The 18361-nt window shown below is 34.7% G+C and overlaps 1 protein-coding gene across 2 annotated transcripts; it reads left to right on the forward strand.

Moving 5' to 3' along the window:
* Positions 1 to 18062, forward strand: LOC138181386 (organic cation transporter protein). Of its 2 annotated transcripts, none has more exons than XM_069116113.1 (8): positions 1 to 743; positions 7560 to 7762; positions 8559 to 8819; positions 14684 to 14982; positions 15580 to 15692; positions 15870 to 16084; positions 16422 to 16770; positions 17056 to 18062. In XM_069116113.1, exons 1-8 carry the CDS (start codon positions 409 to 411, stop codon positions 17234 to 17236), a joined length of 1956 nt encoding a protein of 651 aa, XP_068972214.1. In that variant the 5' UTR covers positions 1 to 408; the 3' UTR covers positions 17237 to 18062. The 2 variants fall into 2 exon arrangements, with proteins under 2 accessions (XP_068972214.1, XP_068972215.1); XM_069116114.1 differs by having other exon boundaries at positions 2 to 743; positions 7560 to 7743; positions 8561 to 8819.
* Positions 18063 to 18361: the final 299 nt, after the last annotated feature.

Here is an 18361-nt window from a genome sequence, read left to right on the forward strand (position 1 = left end):
AGACTGATCGTTTCAGTTACGAACTCTTCAGGTCAGGATTTGTCCAGTTTTCTCCTTTTGCTCCTATATATCGATCGTTTCAGACTAGCCTGACTCTGTTACAGTTCTTGTAAGATTTTTATCATTTGACTCGCGCGATGTCGACGACGAACGGAGTCCACGTGGTCGACCCTCGTCCGTGAAAATCGTAGTCTTTCGAACCAGATCGAGTGAAAAATTTGATCGCCAACGTCGAGGTGAACACGTACAGGACCATGTGTTCGGCAACGTAAACAGTAAAATTCGCGATTTTTTCTTGCGAAACGAACCACCGAAGCGAGATTGGTGGTGACTTGGACGAAAAGGAAGCGATCTCGTTGCCAATAGCGATAATCGGTCGCTTTTCCGTTCAAATCGATCGATTAATTTATGATTTCCGAGAAAATGCCACCGCAAGAGAAATTTGGAACTTCCGTTCATTTGAACGACCGCGAGAATAACGCGGTGACCTGTCGCAACTCGATGAACCCTCAAACGCGAGAAGCAGACAGGAGTGTCAAAGAAGAGACGAAAGACATAGATTTCGACGAATTGTTGCCGTATGTCGGGGACTTTGGTCTTTATCAGAAGATCCTGTTTATTCTGATGATCCCTTTTGCTTCGTTCGTCGCATGGGTCTACTTCTCGCAGATCTTCATCACGCTGATACCGGATGATCACTGGTGCTGGGTACCGGAACTGCAGAATCTCACAGCGAACGAAAGGTGCGTAAAACATCGTACTTTCTTGCAAAATATAGTCCAACTAAAAAATTAAGATTGAAATCTGCAAGTATGTGTTTGCATTCTTTCGCTTGGATTTAGATCTTAGTCGCACCTTTAGATCTTATCGTCGTTGTTTGTTTTGACAGAAGCGTTGATAAGTCGAAGCGCGTGAATCAAGAAATGTTGTTTATCGGATAGAAATAGACGATAGAAGGATAGAATAAAAGATTAATTTCTTTTGTAAAAATCCATCAATATGAAAAGTTTGTAAAAAAAAGAAAATAAATAATCTGTTATAGTTGATTTATCCTTAATGCTATTATTTATTCGTTTCAAGTGGGTCAGTAGCTATTTGTTCGACGATTTGATCATTCTTTGTCATACAGATAAAAGCTAAGATCGATAATGACGAAAATTGATTCGTTCCATCGTGTCGGCACCAATATTGACTTCGTTTACTGAGCACAGGAATAGTCTCGTAAAAATGTACATAGAAGAATCCACTAACTGAACTTATTTTCCGAAACATTTTATCGTTTATAAAGGCAGATAGGATCATAAAGATTCAAGTTCATCGATCACTCTGCTCGATAAATTAAGAGCAAAGTTTAATATAGTTCTTTGTAAAATAAAATTAGATTCAAGACCATATTTGAAATTTCTCTCGTACCATTCCAGTGCATATTTCCGTTTATGATCTGATCGCTCCATTAGATAAAAGTATTTGTACCTCTTGTAAATGTACATAAGAATCCAAGGCAAATGAGTCGGAATCTTTCTATTGTTTGCAACATATAATTAGGGAAATGCGGGGTCTTGTCGCTTTTATGAATTACGTGTAAAACGTTGATTCATTCTACTGTACGGTGTACAGTGTCTGTCACGGTATTTATCTACCTTGCATGAGAAATTAGTACTTTCTCGATGACTAGGCGATCGTTTTTCTTTTGTTATCTATTTCGTTTTCGTGCAGGAGAAGGAAATTCTCAGTTTCGTTTTCATCGAAAACACTCTAATGAGTCGTGTACGGCTTCATCGTTTACAGATAGAGATTTTTGTCATACGATAGATCAGTAATTTTAACACTTTTTTCTACTAAAGAATTTTGAAACAAAAAATTATGCCTCGAGTAGAGACGGTCATAAGTATTTATGAATTTTTATTTTACGTAGTACTCATATGTCTTTCTCTATTTTTTAAATCAACGCGTATAAAACCAAAGATTTATTTATATAGCGTCATTTTCTTCGTTTCCACATTTTTTATCAATGAAAAATTGAATAATTTCCGCTACGAATTTATTCTTGCAATAACTTTCCTTTTTTGTTATCAACGAAAACACCAAGAAATAATTTGTACTATAAATTTAATTATAGAAGTATATTTTTTCATAGAACAATTTGCACCTTGTCAATGTTACCAAAGTGACGACGATGGGGTATAAAAGATTAAAATGCTGAAATCGGTAACTTAGAGAAGATTTCACATTACATAATCTGGAAATCTAACGAGATTAGTAGTAGAAATGAAAACGCAAAAGCCGTAAACAATGCTGACGAAAAATGCATCCGCATTACATTCACCTCGAAACACTCGCATCGATTAATGCAAGATGCCGGTGACGAAGGATTATTATCATCATCGATGTTTAATATATGTACTTCGTGATTCAAGGACGGATCGCTACGCGTACAGTGCACAGGCGCCTCGATGCTCACGATGAATGCTTTTTATGTTAGCGTATCGTTCAATTACCGATAAAAGCACGGTCGCTGACTCTCTTTCTCTCTGCTCTTCTTCCTCTTTCCCTTAAAATCATATTTAAAGACGAGGAAGTTGGAAGGTTCGTTAAATTTTATCGCGATATCGCGATAATCCGATAATCATTCGCATTTAATTGGAAAGAAAGCCACGAATTGTTCGACTGATATCAAAATAGTATAAAAATTCAACCCCTAACAGGAATTAAGCTTCTATTCCCTGAAATTACTCTCACATCTCCGAGTTAAACCTTCAAATTTTCCACACTGGATCTTCGATTCTTAGTATTTGAAGCATCCGATAAATTAAAAATTGACACATTGACTGCTTCAAAGAAATTAGCCCGAACGAGACATAACTCGTTCATCGTGGTTTTCGCGCGAAGTAAATATGCAGTTTCTCAATCGTTGTGAGATTCCAACGACGTTAATTCTGTCGAAACGGCGACGCGCGACGATCGCACATTCTGTTGCTAGCGAGTGCTTACAAATCGCGACGATATCGAGCGTAAAGACTAAGCGCAAAAATGGAGAACACTCGGCGGGGAATTGGAAATGCTCGATGACGAAAGGTATTTCAAGGTGTAATTACATCCATATCCAATTGGATCGCACCTTCGTTCGGTCACCACTTGTTAGGTCAACAACCTTCGATGTTATTCAAATAATGCAACAGCTGGAGCAGCCGGTAGCGAGTCGTAAAAGTTTCAATAAAACACGTTCCTGCGAGTGAACGTATGTTAAGACTTACACCGAGTTTTATTTCGCTACGCCGTTTACCAGTTCGAAACGATCGATTGCATAATGGTAGCCGTTTCTTTCATCTCGGATACACGATCGTAAACGGTGACAACGATCCAGTTTGTTCCTGGTTGTGTTAATTTCCACGCAAACTTTGTAAACATTATACGTCGCAACGCTCTCGTTAACGCGTCATTCCTCCAACTCGAAGGTCTTGCGATTTTTACGAGAACCACTTTGGTGGTTCGTTTTCTGTGTAAAATTGGTTACGAGCATCAGGGGACTTCGTCGTAATCGGTAGATTATTTATTAAAAATCTACAGCTTTTAAGGATTTCTTTCTAGGCATTTAGAGATTAGAAGTTTCATTAACGCGTTATCGTGTCTCTAACTGGAAGATCTTGCGATTTTTGCGAGACGGCTGGCTCTTTTTTCGTGTAAATTGGTCACGAGACTTACGAGCTTCGTTGTAAATAGAAGATTAGTAATATTTCGTAGTTTCCAGATAGTATATAGATATTTTAGTGCCTAAACGCACAATTTTTAGTTCGCTTTTCATTCGCATCGGTGCTATGAAACAGATCGATGTCTCAACACTTTCCTTTAGTTCTACGGATCATCTTTCGACCAGCTTTTCTTGGCCTATCGTTTCCTAACGCTGTCCTAATACCATCGTCTTGCTGAGATCCTTTTTCTGATTTTATCTTCCGCTTATTTTATTATAAATCCGACCTTTCATCCACATCGTATGTTTTACAGCGTAAAATCCGCTAGAGCGTTCCAATAAATGTAACCAGTAGGTGATCTAATACTCAAACGCACCTGTGCGTATCTTTGCATATTTGCTGAAAACAAAAGATGAATCTTACGTTACATTTTCAATATGAGTAATAAGCCGAAAATTTCTCTGATGCTAATCCTTCGTAACGAAAGGATGGCATTACTATATGCACGAAAATAGCATTTGGCAATCGTTAGGAACACAATACGTGGATATATATGTAGTTGCCAAATTAACCTTCGCGGTGTTCAAAGTGAACGGCTAGAAACGATTGCTTTTTTCTATACGCGCATGGTTCGATTGCACCATAATTCGTTATTAAGACGTTTCGAGAGAGGCAAAGGATGTGGTGTCGCAACGTGTTGCGCTCGCACAATGCTCCCTGGATAAAATTCCCGGAGCGCGTATTATCGCGTACGCCGCGCGAACACGTTGAACCTTCGCGCAAACAATGAGAGCGTGAACGCGAAAAAATAGCGTTGAGCACGTAACATTCGGCCTGATATCGTTGATTGGCCGCGAATCGTCAACGTGCACGGGACAGTTTTACGTAAAGACATTCGACCCGTACAATTATGTTAAGACGTCGACCATAGAACGTACTACGTTGATGCAATTAAAATTTCAATGAAACTGGAGAACGCGTTAACAACTGTGTCGTGAACGTTTCAACAACCTAGTCACCCCATTGTTGACCGTAACGTACAAATACTTTTGTTTAAGAGCTGCTCGTTAGTGTTTACCGCGTGCAGCGATTAAGTGGCGAACAAATTACGTTCAAAGGGTATAGAGCTCGTTCTCGATTAAAATTCTCGTAACTTTCTAATGGTATTAGAAATTATAACTTGAACGTATGTATACGATTCGCAATAAGTATCAGGGCAGCCGCGGATATTTAGTATAAATCGAATATGTCTTCCATTGTTCTTAATTTCTACTTATTTTATTATCGATTCGTTCCATTCCGTTTATGTCATAATACGTAACCTGCGGATTTTTACGCATATTTTTGAGAATATAAAGAAAGCGAAACGAAAAACTAGAAGCTGGATAGAAGATTGTTTTACCTCGATCAAACGTTATAAAACGCGCTACTTTCCGATGTTTTATATATTTCTTCGTGTCACGCGTATACTTTGCAATTTTGTACTTTCAGATTTCTTAGAAATGCATAAAAGTTCCGCGACCTAATATCGTACGTGCTTCAAAATAAATTCGATGATATTAAGTATCAGATTATAGAACCGGAAATGAAAAGTTCTACAACGATGGAACGGGTAAATAATCGTCGATTAGACGAAAGACAATAGCAAACAACGATATAGCGAAGATTAATTAATGGAAGATTTTTTCCTTTGAGCAAACAAAAATAGAACTTAACGAACTCAGTAATTGATAAATGATTACGTATAGGATAAGTGCATTTTCCAACTATGAGTCATAGAATGAGAGTCTCGGCATAATTAACGTTTAGTTTAGCCTAGGTAGGATCATAGCTTTGGAGTAAATAAGTATAGTAGTAACAAAAAATCGATAGAATTGTTAAAAGGCTGTGACTAATCCTGGTCGGCTGGTCAGTTATCATCTGAATCTATTGCTATTTTGCTAGTATACTTTTCGAATCATTTTCAGCTATTCTATGGGCAAGCATGCGTTCCTTTCGTGCATGCCACGTATCATTCGCTCATTATCTCGTTTTTGAAAGCTTTGACCGGTGAATGAAAAATGTAACGTACACTTGCATAATGCGTTCGAAGTGTTCGTTCGTTCAATTTTCATGTAAAGGTTAGACGATACGCGTGATTAGTCGCGATGCTACGAGATGTGATTAAATGCGGATGCTAATATCTTGTAAATACCTTTCCTCGACTATGATAATCATCGAACACTAAAAATTTCGCAAATCGATGCAATTCATCGGTGATCTTGTGGGAAGAAATTTCGATATTACGATAATGTTAACGATAGTATGTGAATTACGATTAGTACCGTTACTGTTACATTGTTTCATAATTAGTATTAGTTTAATATAGTCAACGACTCCTCCGCAAGCATCCGTGCAAGTGTTATTTACTATTATGCTCACCTTCTATTGGAAAGTTCTTGCCTTGCTCAACAAGTCTTTTTGATTTTTTTTCTGTAGAACTTCCGTGTGTTACCGATTTTTATGCTATGTACGTGTTTGTAGGAGAACTTTCTCTGAGCCGCGAAATTTTCTTTCGACGATTCAACGATCGAAGATCAAAGAGAACCAATGTTCTCTCTTTCGATAAAGTATGCGATGATAGTCATTGCCAAAATTATTGATATATTTATTTGGTTGAAGACAATGTAGCAGATTATACAGCAAGCCTAATGAAAGTTTTATTATTTATTTGGCATACAATAATACGATATGGTGTATAATAATAATAATCTTTATCATTAAATCACGCCATTAATTCATAATTTCATTGGAAGACAATGGAAATTCACGAAGCTTTCGAAATGGATTTCAAAGTGTCATATTACAATAATGTAAACATTGTTTGACAGTATTATCTAGTTGTGAATAGGGTTGATTTGATTCAGACAGCGTCAGTCATCATGACATCGACTTCCTATCTCGTTATGTAACGTTCATCAGAATAACAGATGTAATTACCGTCACCGAATTATCTTAATGACATTCGTTATTAATGAGTAAATGTTTTCGACAAACGTCAGAGGTCGCAAATCATGGATCATCTTTCTTTAATATTTGTTTCGATTTTAGATCCGATCCAGTTCCTTGACAGAACTTCTTTTCCTTTAATTTACCTAATTTAATAATTCTTCAAAATTTTACATTTCTCATTGCATTGTTTATTATACAGGGAGGTTGGTAACTGGTGGTACAAGCGGAAAGGGGGTGATTCTACGCGAAAAAAGAAGTCGAAAATATAGAATAAAAATTTTTCGTTTGAGGCTTTGTTTTCGCGAAAATCGACTTTGATTTTTCGCTCGGTACGCGTGCGGTACGTTATAACGGATCTCACTGTAGATCGTTGTCTCGATGGAAAAATTAAAAAAAAAATATTTTTATTCTATATTTTCGACTTCTCTTTTCGCGTAGAATCACCCCCTTTCCGCTTGTACCACCAGTTACCAACCACCCTGTATATTCTACTAACTCGTACAAACACAACGCAACAAATTCACACGATAAAAGCGTTGATGCTAACCACGAGATAATACTAGGATAATACGAGACAATAATAATCGAAAAGAATGATGAAAAAAAAGAATGAGTAATTTGTAAAGACAGGAAAACAGCAATTAACGTACATCCAGCTACGATTGAAAATAACTTTCTTCACTTTGAATAAAATTCCAACCAAGTACGTTTTATCAGACTCGACTAACAATCAATGGAGTATTATTAACTCAACAAATATTCGAGATTCCCAATGTTTTTTGTCGAGTTTCAAATAGAACGTTAATCACTCGCTTGTCGGAACGTCCATCGGCATCGAAGACCGTGAACCAATCTACCTTATCTTCTCCTTCGTTTCAGGCTGTCGCTAGCGATACCAGTCAACCGCGAAGGTTACTCGAGATGCAGCATGTACGATGTAAATTACACGGAGATTTTGCTAAATGGAAGCTACGTGCCGGACCCATCGTGGCCAACGAAAGATTGCCAACAAGGATGGGAATTTAATTACACCACCGTCCCTTATGCGTCTGTGGCATCCGAGGTGACACAAAATGTTCGACCTATAATTTCCTGCTTTTTGATTATTTTATCTGTTCCTACCAATTAATCCCTTTATACTGTGTATGTCGTATTCGATTATTTGCATGACCTATTTCGATAAAAAATAAGCGTAGTGTACAATTTTTGGAAAGAAAGAAGAACAATGGAAAGGGACGAATAAATGTTTGTGGAAAGATCGATAGTTCAAAAGTGGGAAAATTAACAATGTCGATTTCCAAAGAGGAAAATTATAGTACGTAACAGAATTACTAGTACATACTGCAGTAATAATTAGTGCATATAGTGAAATTACAAAGTACATTCTAAATTCAAGCGTTGCACTGCCAAATAAGATACAATCGAATAAGTATCTCTAAAAATACTTTAAAAAAAAAATGGATAAAAAATTTCGAGTTATGAAAGCTGATAAAACTAGGTTGCGATAAAACTGAAATTGAAAATACCGGATTGAAAAGAAACCTTAATAAAACGAACAACACCGTGAACACGCAGATTTGTTCGACATAAACTGCGAGACTTTTTGCTCCAGTGGATTTCCATGAACTTTGCCTTGCTCGCCAGGAGGAGAATTGTTCCTCGAGGGGTAGCAAGCATCCGGAAGAAGGATGCGAGAAGTCTTAAGTTTCTCCTTCTTTTTTCCTCAAAAGGAAAGAGAAAAGGACAGAGGCGCGTTTCATTAGGAATTTCGAAACTTTGGTCGAAAATTCTTTTAATCGATGCGTTAAAATTGCTATAAAATTCCTGCGATGCTGGTCGTGATCAGAAGTAAATCATTCGACTGTAGTTTTCTGTTACAGCTGGGATGGGTTTGTCAGTATGATGCACTGCCAACCATAGCTCAAAGTATCTTCTTCATCGGCGCTATCTTCGGAGGATTAATTTTTGGATGGATCGCTGATCAATATGGAAGAATACCAGCTTTGATCGGAGCTAATTTAATGGGGTTTCTCGCTGGGGTGGCTACTGCGTTCACGGTTAGCTTCTGGCAGTTCACTTTGTGTCGTTTCTTCGTTGGATTCGCCTTCGATAATTGCTTCACTATGATGTACATATTAGGTAACCGTTTTTCAATTATTTCTTTTTTGCCTTGGAGTTGAGTTTGAAAGACACACAGTGGCTACAAAAAGTACTTGTACGTATGTACCCTTATTTCCCAATGAAGCGTCTTTCTTCCTTTTTTTTAAATCAGGTTTTACGTTTCATTTTGATAGTATTAATTATTTGTAAACATGTATGGAAGTATTACAAATGATACGAAAGCTAATATCTTATCTTAAGACTTATCTCAGTCTTATCTTAAGACTTAGTCTTAATTAATTGATATACATATAAATGCTGTTCTAAATACAATGGTGTACAGTTACTTTTTGTAATTACTGTAAGCAGGAAGATCTCCAAGTTTAAATTACAAAGTAATCTCTACAACACACTGTAAAACTGTTGTTATGCTTGATTTACGATTGACGTTTCTACAAGTATATGAATTTTGCAACAGAACTCACGTTGCAACAATTCAAATGAAATTGAAAACCATTCAAAGTTACGAAGGTATTTAAATACATATGAATATACATGAGGTCATACATTTTTATTTTTTAACTGCAGCGTTTATATCAAAGAGAGGGAGAGAGACAGAGAAAAGTTAATTTTCCTATTTTATAAGAATTTTGTGTAAGATAAAAATATCAAACTTTAAGATATTTGGATTTATATATACCATTGAATAGAATTTTAGAAGAATTTTATGTAAGATAAAAATATCAAACTTTAAGATATTTGGATTTATATATACCACTGAATATTTATAATATTTAAAAGTAGTTACTTCGCAATCATTTTCTATACTAATATTTTCCCTCTATACTCGCAATCAATTATAATTTTGTTTTCTCTTTTAACGAGACAATATTCTGATTACAAAGGGTTAGTTGTTCAAAATTGCTTTTCATTTCTGGACGACTATAGTATACCAGGGTTTTCATAAATTTCCACTTCCCAACAGAAAGCGAAGGTAACCAATGAATGGTTCTACAACGAACGCTTCCACAATTATAAATCTATGTATATATATACATACATACATGTATATGGTCTTAATTAAAATAAACGCTTGTTGTGAGCTAAGGAACATCTTCTTCTAACAAACTTATTTAAAATTCTTAAAAATATCACATAATAATATAAAACAATTAAATAACATTTTAAATATTCCATTGAAAATTCTAATAAATCGTTTAATATAAGATCGATATAATTCATGCTGAATTCATTGTCTGATATCTATAATACAGGCAATTTATAATACAAAATTTTATTATAACTCTACATGAAAAAATTTCAATTATAATACTGTAGAAATATATTTTCCAGTTATTGTTCTAATATCAATATACTGAAGAGAAAATCTAGACTAGTCTCTGTCTTAAAAGATATTTTATACCCTGAAAGGGTTGAAGTACAGCGTTAAGACCCAAAAGAAAACGCTGATTGAAACTATTAGGAAGAAACTATAAGCGCGCATAAACGTCACACCGATCTAACGTAACTTTAACGGTAGACAGTTCATCAGACGAGTCATTGAAACGGGTTTTCTTGATCGAATAGCAAGTTGTCCTGCTGACAGCATTCCAATTGTGAAAATCGAGACCAACGAAACTCAGGTGACGTGCATTAACCGTGACTCGATGACTCAAGCCGAGGTTGGAAAAATTTACAATTTGTTCGACAAAACTAGGCCAAGTTGACGAGATTCGTGAGCAAGTGGCTGGTTCGTTAATGATTTGGCGTTCGAATTTTCTAATTATCAAGGTCGATTAAACGATCGATCACGAATATTCGACGGAAATATTGAGAAAGGAGAAATATTGAGAATATAGATCGTATTTTAATCAATGACTTGAGAAAGTAAGGTATTGATTGAAACTAAAATAAGTGATGCTAATTCGTTTCGAGCGCGTAATAAATTACATCATCGGATTCATTGATTTGCAAATAATTCTATGTTCGGTTCCGTATTTATAATCGAGCGTAGCGAAGATAAAATGAAAGAGACGTGATTATCCGAGGGTTTCACAACCAGAGGAAAATCGATAGGAACGAGGAAATCTTTAATTGTAGAAAATGCATAGAAAATACTGTGGAAAATATCATATATATTTTAATAGAAATATCTTTGTACCTCTTTTTAAATGTTAAAAATTTAAAGCTTTAGAAGCTTTACGTATTAGTATACGTATTCATACAGACTTTGATATTCATAACAAATTTCTCTAGATAGATGCGGATTTTTTGTATTGTTTCGTATGTGTAGTTGTGTCACTTTTCTTTCTAACGATATTTAGTTAAAAAGTTCGTCTATATCATTTATAACAGATTTTGTTTTTATTTATATTAATGTTAATTTTATATTAATAAAAATCACTGAAATTTTCAGTATCATCGTTATTTAGTATCATCGAATTTCTTTCTTCTTTATGTTCCATATTATTATTAAAATTCTCTAATAAACATTCAAATATCCTATAGAATATTTCCATTATATTTGACGTATTATTTGTAGTCATATTTTCCATATATTTATTATCGACAAAGTTTGAGTTGGTTCTTTAAATTCCTATTCAACATTCCAACTAACCATTCGATATCAATAACACGTGCCTTTCTTCCCGCCACGATTTATAACTTATTCAAGCAGAAACTCACTCGACCGGCTCGTTGAAAGCATAGAATTCGATCAACTTCATACAACTCACATACAAATTGCAGATAATGCTAACAGTGGGAGGAAAATATGCAACGAGACAGCAAAGCGTGTAAACATAGTAGTTTATAAAAGCATTTACACATTTACCACAGAAAAATTTTATGTATGTACAATATGTGTTATATAAAACATTCTGAAATTTCATTAGCATTGTAATGATTATATTGGTAAAGTTTGAAGCATTTCTGAAGATGCACATAGAAGTTACGAGATATTTAATGCAAACATTTATTTAGTACAAATATACAGCATGGATAGTTATCTTAAACATGTAATGAATGTTTATCAAATATCGGGATTTATTAATATAATAAATGTTTGACTATTTTTATAATCAAATATTTTTGTGATCACTGTGAAATATATACTTACGCTAAATAATTTTATATCTTCTATATATATTTTCAAATTTACTTAATTCAAACTCTGCATTATGATAACCGTATGTATAATTCTGACATCATATTCGATATAATTATTATACGATTTTATTACGATCCTAATGAAATTCCAATATATCTATGAACATATAACAGAAATATAATAATACTTTGTTGTACTAATTATGATACCATAATATATAATAAATATAAATAAATAAAAAATGTCTATAAATGCTAAGATACTTTTACGAGTCGCTGTAGCTAACAGGCGAGAAGGAAGAGACGAAAGAAAAGAAAGAAGAGAACGAACGTTAATCAGTTTCGAAACGTTAACAACGTCCTTGCGTTGGACGGTGCTCGCGTTTCTCGATCGGTCGCATTGCGAACACGCGAGATATCGGTCAGATTATTATTATTAATACGATCGTCTGTAATTTATCTTTGCTAACTGTGCCACACGGAATCTTCGTTTACAGTAAATGAGTCGTGGCTTTTGATCGAACGGTAACACGATATAAAATTGCAGGGTGACGGAAACAGCTGGGAGAAAAGCGAATACTTTTTCTGCGCGAATAATGTAACGTTGAAGGCAATAAACCTTGAGAGGCGAAGTGATGAAACGAGTGGTCTCAGAGAAGCTTCTTTACGTCTTCTTTTCCTTTCTGTATCCTTTCTATGAGAATAATATCTCTTCTTCAGAAGAGATCTCCTCGCCCTATCTACGCGTTGTAAAGGGAATAATTTTAATGGCAATATAAACCGAATGATACGTATATTTAAAAAACGATATTTTGTTGGTTTTATGAATATTGATTTTTATAACGTGAGGTTCTTCTACTCTTATTTTCTATTAAATTAATGATACATATATTTTAGAATGGCTGTCGCAATGGTGATGATGATGATGGTGATGATGATTTGCGAAAGAAGATGTGAAATTACAGACAGCATAAATAATATTTAGATTTCATGGAAGTTGAGTTTTGTAATACGAGGTTCTTCTATTCTTATTTTTCATTAAATTTCTATATAGAAAAGTATTAGACGTTTGGATATAATTTGGAAAATTATTTCCGTTCATGGGTACCGGGTTACTTGATGGTCTCGTACCGAAGCTGATAACTGACCCAGATTTTCAGGAAAGCGATTAATAGCTTAAAATGTTGTATTCGTGCGAGATAATAATCCACAATGTAGTCAGAGTTTTTAAGCATTATTTGTTAGAATTACAAGAAAATGATGAATTAAAAGTTACGTATAGACACGTTATATATATGTAAGAGATCCAGAGCGTATTGAGAAAATTTACGGTGAATTAAACAGGAAATTCCGATATAAAATATCTGATTTGTGGAATTGTCTTATAGCTATTATTATTATTTAATAAATATTAATTCAGATAATTTTTCGTAACATCAACTTTGCTAAAAGGAGCTGTGTATATTTTTAGCGATTAGAGAACAGAAATATCTGTAACTCGTGATTTAAACGAACGTTCGTCATTTTGGTTCATTATGAATTATAAATTGGTTCATTATCAAGCATGAAAAGTAAAATTCAGTGGTACAAATTGATTTTAAATAAGTAAGCGAGTTCCATGGTAAATATGGTTCGAGCATCGCAATTATAATAAAGCAAAAAAAAAAAAAAAAAAAAAGAAACAACCACCGAGCGGTAATTATAACGAAGCCACTAGTTACAACTAATTGAAGGTGATTCCGGATTAGAAGCAAGCCACTATTAAGTGGCTAACACGGTTGCTTCATTAAGAGCAATTACTCCCTATTTTACGTCAACTACAAATAGACGTTGTTCACTATGATATATTTCCACGTGTTTACTGCATCTTGTCCTGTTATACGATTAAAGAGTTACAACCTTGCGTTTCTAATTTATTGGACGTATACGCACCAGACATTAATTTCGTCTACGTATTCGTGAAATTGCAAGATTCATTCATCGCGAAGGTCAGTTCAATTGTTCAAGATAACTTCTCATCGTTTTAATCTGTTTTCTTGTACGAAAATAGAGTAATATTTACTTGTCATTGCACTGTGGATATATATCGATATGTTCGTTCAGGAAGTCAATTGCTTTCATCGAATTAGGCTCGACTTTTCGTAGAGAATGTTCGTTTCGATATAAATATGTATCTCAGGCTTGTCGATCTTTCAATATCTATCATAAATAGTTTAACAAGGTAACACGCTCATGTTCGAATTATGTAAATGATCCTTTGACTCTAACGATGCCTCCGTTTCTTCAAGTTAATTTTTTGTTAGTTACGCGTGATTCTACCTTTTGTATCTTTAAGAAATATAATTCGTAAATAGAAACGTATTCTTGTCGATAAGTATCGAAACACTTACGGAAATTTAAATGGGCTTGAACAACCATCGAGAAATTATTCAGGTCTTTGTTATTAGATCTAAACACGATTTAATCGTAGAACTCAACACGTTTGTTAAATTAATCTATATATTGTATATTTACTTTTTATATATTTGTAACTCAAATTTTTCTTCTTTATATTGCGTTAGGTTGTCTCAAAAGTTTCTTTCGTTTTATATTATTTTATTGAATTACGTATGATCTATTTTGTCCCAATGAATATAATTCAATAAAATAATATAAAACAAAAAATGGTGTGCATCTATTATCTCCTTATGAGACAAAAGAAACTTCTGCGATAACTTAATATATTGTTCCATTCTTTATTCACAGAATATTTCTTTCACAGATGATTCTTCTAAATATTATGTTTTTTATTCCAGTATTAGAATACGTTGGACCAAAGTGGAGGACGTTCGTGGCGAATATGTCGATCGCAATATTCTTCACATTTGCAACTTGCATTCTACCCTGGATCGCCTATTATTTGGCCGACTGGAGGATGACCTGTATTGTCACCTCGGTTCCTCTTGTTCTAGCCGTAGGGACGCCATGGTTGATACCGGAAAGCGCTCGATGGCTGGTCAGCCAAGGTCAGATAGACAGGGCCATTAAAATCCTTGGTAAATTCGAGCGAATAAACGGCACCAAGGTGCCCGATGACATCTATAAACGATTCCGGGTAAAGAAAACGATTATCGCAATCTTTTCCGTATTTTGTAATTTTATGATCTTTCCTACTTTATGCGCGTTCTATAAATACCGATTTATATGCGTTTAAGTATATAATCATTTTCTTTGAATAGAAGTATGCATTCTAATTGAATCTTTTACGTAATTGAAAATTTGTTTACAACCTAGTAGTTTTATTTAGTCATATTTTATTTAGTCATATTCATCACCTAAATTGCCAGCGATAAATTTCTGTTAATTTCTATGTTATTTATTGAATTTGTATGTTGTTTTTATCTTTGAGAATTTTTATATAAATAGATTAAACACTTAGAAACTGCTCAGTCTATGAATAGATCATGGCAATATTAACATTAATGTACGATATAAGGAGACAATCGACTTTCAAAGGTTTGATGTTTTATAAAGTAAAGTGAAAAAATTTGCGAACGTTCAAGTAAACGATTTCGAAAGGATCGTCTCATACAAATATAACATAAACTTTCTTCTGAATTTTACCGTAATTTTTGTACACAAACAGATTCACATAAATTTGTAAGAAAAACAAACAAACGACATTAACTGGTTAAAAATTTGCTAATAACAGGAAACCTGTGCCAGAATCTGCAAAGAGGAGGAAGCAGACAAAACGTACTCCGTGTTGGATCTATTTAGAACGCCACGACTACGGAATATCACGATCCTATTTATTGTTATTTGGTTCGTATCGCTATTAAACAGATATCAAAATCGGAATTGTATCTTGTAAAAATCTCACGAACAGTTTTATATCTTTCGTCTAAAAATACTTCATTTCTGAAACAAGGAATTTGCTTCTCACATGAAATATGATAACGTGCTTTCCTTTATCATATGAAATTGTTTTACGAAATATAGGATGGCGATTTCTTTGGTGTTCGATGGTCACGTACGAAACGTCGATAATTTAGGCCTGGACGTGTTTGTTACGTTTACGATTGCTGCAGCAACCGAGCTGCCTGCTGACACGTTCCTCACGCTCGTTCTTGATCGATGGGGCAGAAGATGGCTGGCGTGTGGTTCCCTCGTCATTTCCGGTATCTTCAGCATCTGGGCTTCCGCCGTTTCCAATAGTTCGTATATTTCGTTTTTACATATTCAACCTTCTATATTACTGATCAATCAACATACTTGATACAATATCAAGCCAAAAATAGGGTAAGTCGATAATTTTGACTTAATCAGACAAATATTTTTCATTCGTATAACATTGTGCTTTTTGAAAGGAAGAAAATGTATATTTTGGAATATTTATAAAATGCAAATGCTTGTATTAACTATTATAGGCAATTAGACAAATCCAATCACAGACAGATAAAATAATTTCTTTCCTTTTTATTCCTTAAAATTTTCTAAAATTTTTTCATGAAAAACTAGAATTAGAAACTAATGCTGAAATTTTCTTTTCAGGTATATATACAGCTTCTCTGGCAATTCTCGGTCGATTTTGGATAAACATTTCATACAATATCGGCCTCCAATATGCGGCTGAAGTATTACCAACTGTGGTTAGAGCTCAGGGTGTAGCTTTGATACATATAATGGGATACGTTGCTAGTATCCTCGCACCGTTCGTAGTGTATCTCAATGTTGTGTCGTCGTTCCTGCCTCTTCTTGTGCTGGGCACACTCGGAATTATGGGTGGTCTTCTGACTCTCTTTTTGCCGGAAACGTTGAATAAGGATCTTCCGCAGACGCTGCAGGACGGCGAGGATTTTGGAAAAGATCAGAAGATGTGGGATGTACCTTGTATCGGAAGGTAAAATCACATAAAGGAACTTTCAGTCTCCTTTTTTTAAAGATATTCACAGGTCTTCAAGCTCGAAGTTCAAGATTCTCAAGCATTCTATTAGACCTACATCTTCATATGCTTTTGTATTATTTTCTTCTTAAAATTTGTTAAGTCTCTCAGAAGAAAATTGGACTATCTTCTTTCTTCAAATGCTTTTTAAATCTTTTGAACAGAAGAGAAGGACCGAGTTGGGAAGTTATTCAAATCTTTAAGCGACTGGATTCAATATTTTTAAACGCAATGTTTTGACAGGAAACGCGAGGATGAGGAGACACCACCGGTCGCCATGTTCCGATCATTTTCTAGATGCAGTGCGAGGAATTCGATGAGAGCGTCGCTTCGCGGTGAACCTTTAAGGAGTAGCATGCTACGGAGATCGAGTATAAAATCGAGGAAAAGCGAAAACTCGATCACAGAGGTTGAAAGGCTGTAGCGAAGCGTTCACCACGAAGTACAATATTTGTCGCGTTGATCTCGAGCAAAGAATCTTTAGTCTTCCAAAAACGTGCAATACATGTATTAGAGTAAGACAAGTTACTGAATTCAGGAATCTTAAATTCCACCGTCATTAATATTCATTATCACAAAACAGCGGATTTTTATGCAATTATGGGTGATTAGAAGATATGAAAACTCATAGAATGCATATGAAAATTTTGTAAAATATCCAAAAGTACAGTACTATCGATGATATTTAATGGATAGAAACAAACTTTTGCCCAAATCCTTTCGACTGTATCAAATCTTTCAATTGTATTATTGTATCCACGAAAATATGAATTTGCATAAAGATCCGCAATGCAATTATCATCACAATTTTTCATCAACAATGATTGACTAAAAATTCAATCATTAGGCGAGCGAATAAAAATTAGAGTAAGAACGTAGGTTAAAATAATTGTCGTAAATCGTAAACTCGTGGGTAGTTAATGATAAAAATTAGTACTTTCCTTTGTTATCAAAGTTCCTGAAATAGTTCGTACAAAAGCTCCATCTTATAGAATATAGTGCAATAATCGTTATACTAGTAAAATAATAACATCATAAATATACAAAATATGTTAACGAGATGAAAATAATATGGACAACGTGGTTTATGGCCACTAGTTTTGTACATATGTACGTGTAAGTATTTGTAGATCGATTAGAAATCACCGAGACCTCGAGCGGATGTCACGCGACGAGATAGCGCGATTATTTTTATTACGATGTAAATCGTTCTTAGATGTTTTGTAATAAAACTTGCCAGTAAAACCTTCCCTGGATTCTGCTAATAGTTCTTCACCACTTGTTCCTTGGTCGATCGAATTAATGATATAAATAAGTATGAGATTATCCTAAGACATCTCATTGATATTTTGGTCGACATCTGCGACGTAAAAGCGAGGTTTCCTGCGTGCGTCCAACGCTCTTGTCTACGTTGGATGCAGTGTCTGAAGACACCTGTAGTGTCGTTTCACTTCCTAATAATTTTTTTGAAGTTTTGACGACGCGTTGCTTAGTATAGATATTATCTGTACAGGATTCATCAATTTTTAGAGAGCCTAGCCTTGCCGAG

This window comes from Bombus flavifrons, chromosome 7 (genome assembly GCF_040668555.2).
Source record: "Bombus flavifrons isolate JBK064 chromosome 7, iyBomFlav1_principal, whole genome shotgun sequence".
In the NCBI taxonomy this organism is placed as follows: domain Eukaryota; kingdom Metazoa; phylum Arthropoda; class Insecta; order Hymenoptera; family Apidae; genus Bombus; species Bombus flavifrons.

Coding starts and splice junctions, on each gene's coding strand:
- LOC138181386 (XM_069116113.1), top strand. CDS start 409: ATGATTTCCGAGAAAATGCCACCGCAAGAGAAATTTGGAACTTCCGTT. Junction 15,693..15,869: donor ATCCTATTTATTGTTATTTG/GTTCGTATCGCT, acceptor TACGAAATATAG/GATGGCGATTTCTTTGGTGT. Junction 16,771..17,055: donor GATGTACCTTGTATCGGAAG/GTAAAATCACAT, acceptor ATGTTTTGACAG/GAAACGCGAGGATGAGGAGA.